We start from the raw sequence: 10,603 nt of genomic DNA, 5'->3' as shown, positions 1-10,603 counted from the left end.
TGTCATACCTTTTCAGAGCCACAAGCTGGGCAGCTGTGCCAGCCCTGGGCAGGGGGCTCCAGCCCAGTGGGCCTCTCAGGACCCTCATGTCCTGTACGAACCCAGCCTCGTCTGTCTGCCAGGAGCAGGGAGCGTGGCTGGCTCCTGGCAGCATGGGGAGCCCCTGGCCCGCCCGGGCTTCCTATGAACCTGCCTTTCCTCTTGGCACAAGGGTAGCAACAGGGCATCAGGGACCCTTCGGTGAGTGTGGGGCCAGGCTAGAACCAGGGCCTGCCCCAGACACGCCAGCCTTGCCCCAGGGCCAGGGTCTGTGCCAGGTGTGGGCGGTGGGAGGGGTGAGTCACCAGGGCTGGCCCCACCCTGCCTTTACTTAAGGTCCCCCAGCAGCTCGCTGCCACCACCCCTACCATACCACTTGCCAGCCATGTCAGCGAGCACAGTGAGTCTCCGGGGGCCAGGGTGGGGTGGGGGCTGTGGATTTGGATACCAGGCACCCTGGGCCAGGTGGGAGGGACAGGGCCTGGCTAAGGCCTCCAATTCAAAGGAGAAAGTGGGGAATGGAAGCCCCCAGGGCTGTGGCGTCTGGGCTGACCCCGTCCTTCGCCCAGTCTCTGTCTCCCTCTGTACGGCTTCTTCCTGGTTTTTCTCTCTTGAAACATTTTTCTTTGTTCCCACCCCCACCCCACCTCTCTGCCTGCCAGTCTTCTCTCTCTCTGTGACACTGTCTCTTCTGCTTTCTTCCCATCCTGATCCTGGCATTGCCCCGCCCCTCTCTGGGTTGGTGGACGACACATCTGTCTCTGTCCGTCTCCCGGGTTCACAGCCCTCTATATCCCAAATCTTGCAGAACATCCCCCATAAGACCTCACTGCCGGAGGGCCTCCGCACGGGCGCGGTGGTGAGAATTCGCGGAGTCGTCCCTGAAAAGGCTGGCAGGTGAGACCCCGGCCCCAGGAGGAAGGGGTGGGGACTCTCCAGGCTCAGCTGATCTCAGATCCGTGCAGCCCAGAGGTGGTGGCCCCAGGGCATCTCTGCCCAACAGAATCCTGGGATCTCGGAACAGCCTTTTCCCACATCAGAGATCTGATGTACTCACCTGCTCCCCAAGACTCTGTGGGCGGGGTGCCCAATTCTCCCTACGATCCTGGGGTTTCAGGGCAATCCCAGGATCTGAATTTCCAAGACTCTGGAAATATGCCTGGAGTCCCAGAGTCCCCTGGACACCTGGGAGGCCTTGTCAGTCAATGCCGTGACTTTCAAGGTCTGGGACTTCAGGCCTTCTGGGAGTCTGGGTGCCCTGGAAATAGTGGGGATCCCCGTGCAGTTCCTAGTCTTCTGGGAATTGGGAATTTCCTGGGAACCAGAATGACTCTGGTCATTAGTACCAGGACTCCTCAGCAGCTCCCGGGTTCTTTGGAAATAAGGGGGGCTCTGGCCATAGCAAAGGAACTCCGGTCTAGGATGTGTGCCCAGGGATTCCGTAAGGGTCTGGACGCATCAGGATCTGCAATCCGAGGCCCTTGGTTGGCCTCCCTGCCTCTGTGGGGCTGGAGGTTTCCTGGTCTCTGTTAATTATGGTGGAGCTCTGAAAGGGGCCAGTCCCAGGGCATCTTTCCTTGAGCAGCGCCACCGTCCCCTGCAGGTTCTATGTAAACCTGCTGTGCAGTGAGGAGCCTGAAGCGGACTTGGCCTTGCATTTCAACCCACGGATGGACGCCACCGAGGTGGTCTTCAACAGCAAGGAGCGTGGGGCCTGGGGCCCAGAGGAGCGTGGCCCTGGCCTCCCCTTCCAGCGTGGGCAGCCCTTCGAGGTGCTTCTCATCGCCACCGAAGATGGCTTCAAGGTGTGGCTCTGTGACAGGGAAGTTCCCCAGCAGAGCCTTAGGTCGACTCTGCGGTTGGGGGGACAGTTTGGGGATACTCCCAGGAAAGGATAGCAGGCAAAAAGGGCCTACACAGTCCCTCTCCCTGGCCTGGGTCACTCTCACCCCAGCCGGAGGGTGACAGGGTCAGGAAGAGGTCAACAAGCGTCCAAGGGCTGGTGTCTAGGTGTGGAGTGACCCAGAGCAGACATCCTCGACCCTACTACTCCGGGTCATTGGTGCCTGAGGTCAGGGCTGTATGGCCGGGAAGGGGAGGAGCCAGGGAATGGGCTGGGGACAGCGACTAGGATCTAGTCCCAGCGGAGAGGGGTCGCCGAGACCCGCCCCCAAGGCACTCCTCTGTAGAGCTGGAGCTGGAGCCCGCTGTCCCCACATGGAGTCTGATCCGACCCTTGCCCTGCAGGCGGTGGTCGGGGACGCGGAGTACCACCACTTCCGTCACCGGATACCACTGTCGCGCGTGCGCCTGCTGGAGGTGGGCGGCGACGTGCAGCTGGGGACCCTGAGGATCTTCTGAGCAGAGCCCAAGAGGCGGGGTTGCGGGAGGCCGGGAAGAACGCTGGAGAATAAAGTGTCAGCCCTCAGCTCCGGTGTCTGTCACTTCTTATCCATGAAGAAACGGGTTCGGAGGTGAAGACGGCGCTGCAGGGTCGCGCAGAGAACCCGTGTCCTAAGCGGGATTCGCACCCGCCTCCGCTCCGGCAGTTCCTGTCTGCCGAGGCCCCCGGCGTCTTGATGGGAGCGGGTGGGCCTGCGGCTTGTCACGATGCAGCATTTTGCAAAGCAAGTCGCTGGTCCAGTGCTTAGGGCTGATCTGCTGGTGTTCGGGCTCAGTCCATCACCTGGCACCGCATCGCGGAGCCAGCGGGCGCCAACGTCGGTCCTTGGGCAAAAAGGGGGAATGATCACTTGGGCACCTAAACCCATGCGGTTAAAGTGTGTATAAAACGTCCCCGGCTCCTTTGTCCCTCCCATCTCATCTCCTCCACCCCGCTGGCCCCCCGCCCCTGGAAATGTCGAGGGCGGGCGCAGGGCTGAGAGTCCCGTAGGGCGTCACCCGGCTCCATGCAGCCAAGTCGGGACAGGTCCCCGCCTGCGCATCCTCCGGGCAGACGCGACTGCATAGGCAAGAGCTCCTTGGAGCCGTGGGGGATGCGAAAAGCTGGCTTAGGGTCCCCGCTGCCAATCAGCACACGCCCTGCCCTCCTAACCCGACGACCCCGACCCCCGGCCCTGCCCCGAGATCGTGACCCACGGGGAAGCGGCGCTCTAGTGAAACCCTGCAGCCTGGTATGATTTTCAGAGTCCAGGGGACAATGAGGGTCCCCTCTCGGGCAGGCTGGGAAAGGCCGGGACCACCGAGCGACCGGATCCCTGCACGCTGGGTGCAGCGCTTCGCGGTGGCCGCGGGTCTCAGCAGCTGGTGGAGCGGGCTGGGCGTCCCCGACAGGAGACTGAAAATTGGGTCTGGCAGAGGCGTTTCAGGAATATTCGTCCCGAGCCACGCCTTGGATGAACGCGTCCTGGGCTTTGTGCCCAAAGCCTGAGCAACAAACGACGGCCCCCCCCTGGCGGCCATCGTCGACATTGCCATCTCGACCAACGCGGGCGCAGGACGCGCAGACGGTTCCTGGCTTAGCCTGAATTTGAGTGTGGCATCCTTGGGGACCGGAGATCCTGATCCCTGAGCGCCAGCCCTCTCAGGATTTATGCCCCTGCGACCTTAGGCTGGTCTGTCCCTTTTGTTGCCTAACCCAGGGGGGCGGGTGGTGGTAGGGCTGCCCCTTTCACAGTAGGCGACCCCAGGAAGTCTGGGTCTCCCTAGTCCTCCAAGGCTCATTGTTAAGAGTTAATTTTTATTTAGCTATGACTAGTACTTATGCGTATTTTAAAGCATTTTCGTAAAGATATTCCTAGGGGGAAGCAAAATATACAGAGGAATGTGGGACATCATTGGAGAATGAATGGAAGCTGCTGCCATCTGCGCTCTAGACGTTGGTGATCCATCTGTGTGCGTCCCTGCTTTTTACCGTCTTCCTGCACTGGGTGTGTGGGACTTCTTGTTTGTGGAAAACACAAAGTAAAGTATTCGGAGGTGATCGGACAGAGTGTTGATGACTTATTTGGAAATCGTTCATTAAAAATTGGTAATAATTGCTGAGTATGGTGGTGCCTGCCTGTAATCCCAGCAGCTTGGGAGGAGGCTGAGGCAGGAGGATTGAAAGTTTGAGGCCAGCCTCAGCAACTTTGTGAGGCTGTAAGCAACCTCATGAAAAACAAAAAGGGCTGGGGATGTGGCTCAGTGGTTAAGTGACTGCATATTTACCTTTTTGATACATGTGTATACAATATACATATTCTCCCTTCTGGTACCCCTGTCTTCATTTACTGTGTATCCTTCACAAATTCCTCTGTGGACTTCTAAACACAGGCACATATACCATTCTCCCTCCCTGAGTAAATAATAGCAGCCTCCAGAGCTCCACTTCCTGTTTGTCGCTTAGATCTGGAGTCCTAGCAACATTCATGAGTCCCTGCTATGTGTCAGTCACTGTGCAGATCATTCCTTGGACCCCCAGAACAACCCTCTAAAATTCATCCTCTCAGTATGCATGTTTTCCAAATGATAAATCCGATGCACAAGAGGTTGATTTGTTCAAGGTCATGCATCCTCCTTTGTTTAAAAATAATTTTTAGTTGTCAATGCATTTCTATTTTATTAACTTTTATTTTTTAAATGTTTTTTAGTTGTCAATGGACCTTTATTTTAATTATTTGTTTATATGTGGTGCTGAGACTCGAACCTGGCGCCTCACACCTGCTAGGCAAGTGCTCCACCATTGAGGGCACCCCTATCCCCTCACGCAGCCTCCCTTTATCCCGTGACTGTGATTCTGCACAGCGGGGCCTAAGTCACTGGACATCTGTGTTTTGTTTTGTTTTAATATCAACTTTATGGCAAGCATTTTTTTTTTTTTTGCTTTCTTTACACATAATAAAATTCATCATCTTTTGGGTGCACAGTTTCATGAACTTGACAATCAAATCCAGTTGTGTGACCACCACCATGATAAGTTATAGGACATTTACATTCTCCTCCCTTGCACACACCAGTCCCTTGACTGCCACCAGCCTGCTCTCCATCTTCATTATTTCTTCATCAGGGATTGGACTCAATGGCACACCACCCCTGAGCTACATCCAGCCCTTTCTGTTTCTTATTGTAAGACAAAATCTTGTTATATTGGCCAAGCTGGCTTTGAACTTGTGATCCTCCTGCCTTGGATTCCCAAGTAACTAGACATGTGCCACTGCACCCAGCTTATCTTCAAAATTTAGTGTTTCCTGTTTTCAAACTTGGTGTAAAATTACAGTACTATTCTCATAAAAGTGTGATTTTTGCTTTTTGAAAAAATTTCAAGTGTTTTTCTGTTCAGTGGGGTGTAGTAATGGATTAATGCCTGTAATCCAATGGCGCGGGAGGCTGAGGCAGGAGGATCGAGAGTTCAAAACCAGCCTCAGCAATTTAGTGAAGTCCTGAGTAACTAGTGAGACCCTGTCTCAAAATAAATATAAAAACAGCTCAGTTGTTACATGCCCCTGGATTCAATCCCTGATACTACTACTACTACTAATAACAATAAGTAAAAATTTTAAAAATAAAAATTTCTGTTCAGTGTTAGTTTGAAACAGGGGATGCAGAAAGCTGGTGTACAGAGAGCCAACTGTAGCCCTTTGTCAAATGCTGCATATAGATTGTGACTGTTTCTTCCCCATCTTTTCACTTTCTTAGAGGTGTCTTTAGCCATACAGAAGTCTTTAATTATGACAAAGTACATTTTATCATTTTTTCTGTTGTGATTTGTGCTTTTGTGTCCTATTTAAGAAATCCTGGGCTGGGGATATAGCTCAGTTGGTAGAGTGCTTGGCTTGCAAGCACAAGGCCCTGAGTTCGATCCTCAGTACCGCAAAAAAAAAAAAAAAAAAGAAATCCTTGCCCACTTACAGTCACCAGGATTTCCGCTGAAGTCCTTGTTGCTGTTTTATACTTTGATAATTGTATTTAGGTCTATGATCTGTTTTCAGTTTCTGGTCCTTCAATGCTAGTATATAAAAATACTGTTTTTCTGTGGCTGCTGTAGCTGTTGTTTATTGGTTGTTTGTTTTTCCTGATTTTTTTTTATATATATACACATCCCTGCTCCAAAAATCCAAATTCTGAAATGCACCAAATTTAGAAATACACCCCCCCCCCCCCCCCCCCCCGCCCCGTGGTGCTGGGGATTGAACTTAGGACCTCATGTTGATAGGCAAGTGCTCCACCTCTGAGCTACACCCCCAGCCCTTGGAAATTTTTTGAGCTCTGGCACCTTGCCAAAAGTGGAAATTCACACTTGACCTCCAGGCAGGGACTGCAGTAGAAAACACAGGCACACTAAAAATACTATGGTAGACTGACCTTTGGGCTAGCTGTATAAGACGCATGTGAAACCTAAGTAAATTTCATGTTCAGACTTGTTTTCCATTCCCAAGATATCTCATAATGTATAGGCAGAGATTCCAAAATCCAAAAAAATTAAAAAACTGGAAATACTTCTGGTCTCAAGTATTTGAGGTGTAGGATACTCGTTCTGTACTAGGTTGAATAGATGTGGTAAGTGGAGGTATCTTTGCCTCGTGCCCAATCACAGGGAAAAGCGGCTACCTGTTCTCTTGGAAGTATGCTGTCTATAGGTTTTTCTGGAAGTCCTTTATCAGGTTGTGGAATTTTTCTTCTTGTTCTACTTTGTGGAAAGCCCGCCTGCCTTTCTTTCTTTCTAGGAATTGAACCTAGGGGTGCTTCACCTCTGAACTACATCCACGGCCCTTTTTAATTTTAAGACAGAGTCTCATAAAGTTGCTGAGGGTCTCACTAAATTGCCCAGACTGGTCTCGTACGTGTGATCCTCCTGCCTCAGCCTCTCTAGTTGCTGGGATTACAGGCAAGCACCATGGCACCTGGCTTAATTTTTTTTTTACAAATCATAAATAGGTTGTGGATCTTCCTCAATACGTTCTGCGTGTGTGTTGAGATTTTCACTTGATGGTTTTCCTTCCACGATTTGACTTTCCAGTGTTAAATCAACATTGCATTAGTAGTATGACTCCCGTCTGTGTGCAGACACTGGTTTTCACACACAGGCCAGATTCCATGTCTTCAATGTTGTTCAGGATGTTTGCATCTGTGTCCCTGGGGAGTACTGATCTGCAGTTTTCTTTTCTGGTTATATCTTTGTCTGACCTTGGACTCAGGACAACAACGACCTCATGAAGAGATTTTGGAAGTGTTCTCTGCCTCAAATTTCTGAAAAAGTGGATGGAGAAATGGTTATTTTTTCTTCTAATACCTGATAGAATTTATCAGTGACACCATTTTAGACTTCGTCTTTCTTTGTAGAAATATTTTTAGATTACTGTACTTGTTACAGATCAATTTGCATCTTATATTTTTTCCTGGAGTCAGTTTTGGTAATTTGTGTCTTTCTCGGAATTTGTCTATTTCATCTAAATTGCTTTCATTGTTGGCATAGAACTGCTCATAATTCTCATATAATTTTTTTTGGGGGGGACAGAAAGGATTGAACCCAGGACCTTGTGCTTGCTGAGCAACACTCTTTTGCTAAGCTACATCCCCCACCCCTCTTTATTTTTTAGAGACAGTGTCTCTCTAAGTTGCTGAGCCTGGCCTCAAATTGTGATCCTCCTGCCTCAACCTCTTGAGTTGCTGGGATTACAGGCATGTGCCACTGTGCCCAGCTACGACAATAATAGTAATAATTAGTAGTAGTAGTAGTAGTGGTGGTGGTGGTAGTAGTACTGGGAATTGAACCCAAAGGCACTCTACCACTAAGCCACATCCCCAGCCCTTTTTTATTTTTATTTTGAAACAGGGTTTTGCTAAGTTGCTGAGGCTGGCCTCGAATTTGCAATCCTCTTGCCTCAGCCTCCTAATTCACTGGGACTACAGGCATGCGCCATAGTTCCTCATGCAGCTATAATTAAAAAAAAAATCTATACACCATTAGTATTGCTCCCTTTTTTTTTGGGGGGGGGGGGTGCTGGGGATTGAACCCAGGGCCTTGTGCTTACAAAGCAAGCACTCTACCGGCCGAGCTATCTCCCCGGCCCAGTTGCTCCCTTTTTTTTTTTTTTTTTTTTTTTTTTTGCATTGCTGGGGATTAAACCTAGGGCTCAGGCAAGTGCTATACCACTGACCTGCATCCCCAGCCCTCAAACAATTTTTATATAATTGTGATTTTTCAATGTATATATTTCCCCACCCATTTACCATAAATTTATTTTTGTCTTAGATCAAAAGTATGCGTGGTTGTGAACAGCGGATAGATAGATCTTGCTTTCTCATTCAGTCTAGGAATGTTGGTTATTCCTGCTGCATAACAATTTACCCTTCCAAACTTAAAAACATAAAAGAAATATTTAGGTGGGTGTAGTGGTGCACACCTGTAGTGCTAGCAAATAGGGAGGCTGAGGCAGGAGGACCGCGAGTTCAAGGCCAGCCTAGGCAATTTAGCAAGGCCCTGTCTCAAAATAAAATTTAAAAGGAAGCTGGGGAGGACTGGAGATATAGCTCAGCTGGTAGAGTGCTTGCTTTGCAGGCACAAGGTCCTGGGTTCAATCCCCAGCACTGCCACCAAAAAGGAAGCGGAGAAGCTGGGTATGCTGGTGCATGTCAGTAATCCCAGCAACTGTGGAGCCTGAGGCAGGAGGTTTGCAAGTTTGAGGTCAGCCTGGGCAGTTTAGTGAGATGTTCAGCAACTTAGTGAGAACCTGTTTCAAAATAAAAAGGGCTGGGGATGTGGCTCAGTGGTAAAGTGCCCCTGGGTTCAATCCCCCCACACAAAGCCATTTATTATCTCACACGATTTCTAAAATTAGCCCTGTGGGAACGGGGATTCTCACGAAGTCACAGTCAAACCCTCAGTAAAAGGGGGCGTGGCAAACCGTGGCCACGGGCTGCGTCCAGCCCCGCGCCCCGTCTGTGGCTCACAAGCTAAGAATGGCTCGTGTATTTTTAAATGACTAGAAAACAGTCAGAAGAAGGATACTGTTTCATGACGTTGAAAATTATATGGAATTCAGACTTTAGTGTCCATAAATAAAGCTTTATTGGAACTCAGCCACGCTGGTTCATGGACTGTTTTAGTTAGCTTTTGCAACGCTGTGACCAAAATATCTGACAAGGACAACGCAGAGGAGGGAAAGCTTATTTGGGGCTCACTGGCTCAGAGGGCTCGGCCGCCGACGGCCGCCTCCACGCTCTGGGCCCAGAGGAGGCCGAACATCGGGGGAAGGTGTGCGGGGAGCTGCTGGCCGCGCAGGCCCGGGCGCAGGAGGCGGGCAGGGTCCCAGGAAGAGGCGTCTCCAGCCACCCCGACCTGCTCACAGCGGCCACCCGGCCCGTGCGTTCAGACTCGGGTGGACGGTCAGGCGGAAGTTCTCACAGTCTGGTTACTGAGCCTCTGAGTGTCCTGCATCGACAGGAGCCACTGGGGACCCTCACACCCCAACTGTAATTAACGCTGGTCACCCTGGAGCTTCCTCAGTGGTGGCCAGTCGTGGAGTCAGACCGCATCACCTGTGGAGCCTAACGTGGCCTTCTGCATGTGACCCTCTACAGAAAAGTGAGGCCCTTGTTCCAAAGCCCTGACCAAGACAGGAGGCTCCTCTTCCGAGATGACACTCCTAGACTGCTGTTGACAGGAGGCTCCAGTGGCAGGTCGCATGGATTCTTCCATAAGATGCTCAAGAAGGGGCTGGTGTCCCCCAGAGGGATGCCCCAGGCAGGAGCTGCAGTGTGTGACCGACCTGAGAAGAGGCATAGCAGCACCTCTGCCTTGTCCTCCAAGTCACACATGCCAACCCTGCTGCCATGGAAGGGGACCACAGACACCTGTGAACATCGGAAGTTCGTTCCTCCTCCTCTCCCTGGGCGCAGTAGCACATGCCTGTCATCCCAGGAACTCGGGAGGCTGAGGCAGGAGGATCCCAAGTTCAAAGCCAGCCTCAGCAACTGAGTGAGGCCCTGTCTCAAAATAAAAAAATAAAAATAAAAAGGGCTGGGGATGTGGCTCAGTGGTTAGTGCTCCTGGGTTCAATCCCCAGAAAAAAAAATCACCTGGTCCTTGCTGGGGCTGGTGGAGTGGCTGCATTACCCTGTGGAATGGCGGTGGCTTGCATTGGTATTTCTTGGGCAAAGAACACCTGGGGCTACAGTGGGTGGCAGCATTGAATATGAAGTACTCCTATGTGGAGAGTGGTTGACAGAGGGTGGGAAAGCAGTGACTGGGATCGGGGGTCTCTGATGGCCTCACGGCTGTGGCATGCCCAGTGCCTGGGAATGTTCTGTGCAAGGGCCGCTGTAGCAATGCCCTGCATTGGGAGGCTGTGCAAGAGCCCTGTCAGCTCTGACCTTGATCTCAGGCACACAGCTCCTGGGAAGGAAGGAATTCTGCTAGAAAACCACAATGTTTCTCCAGTTCCTGCCGGCCTTACAGTAACTTTGAACAATGGACTTTCTTGAGAGCTACATAAAGCTCCTAACATTGCACTTTGCAACTGTGGAAAAGCTACATAGGTTGTCCTAGTTTCTGTAACTTTCCTGAATACAAAGAAAAATGGCTGCATAGTCCTTAACCTGATGATGAGACATATAATAAAGC

At 51.1% G+C, this 10,603-nt stretch overlaps 1 protein-coding gene across 1 annotated transcript; it reads left to right on the top strand.

Annotated features, from left to right (window-relative positions):
* The first annotated feature begins 361 nt into the window (after positions 1-361).
* LOC306649079 (galectin-7-like) lies at positions 362-2,467 on the top strand. The gene is made up of 4 exons (XM_079119728.1): positions 362-439; positions 848-936; positions 1,643-1,844; positions 2,287-2,467. Exons 1-4 carry the CDS (start codon positions 425-427, stop codon positions 2,398-2,400), a joined length of 420 nt encoding a protein of 139 aa, XP_078975854.1. The 5' UTR covers positions 362-424; the 3' UTR covers positions 2,401-2,467.
* Positions 2,468-10,603: the final 8,136 nt, after the last annotated feature.

The sequence above is a fragment of the Sciurus vulgaris genome, assembly GCF_902686455.1.
Source record: "Sciurus vulgaris genome assembly, chromosome: 17".
Lineage (NCBI taxonomy): Eukaryota > Metazoa > Chordata > Mammalia > Rodentia > Sciuridae > Sciurus > Sciurus vulgaris.
The sequence above is the reverse complement of the archived record's forward strand: the minus strand, read 5'-3'. Positions and strand labels throughout refer to the sequence as shown.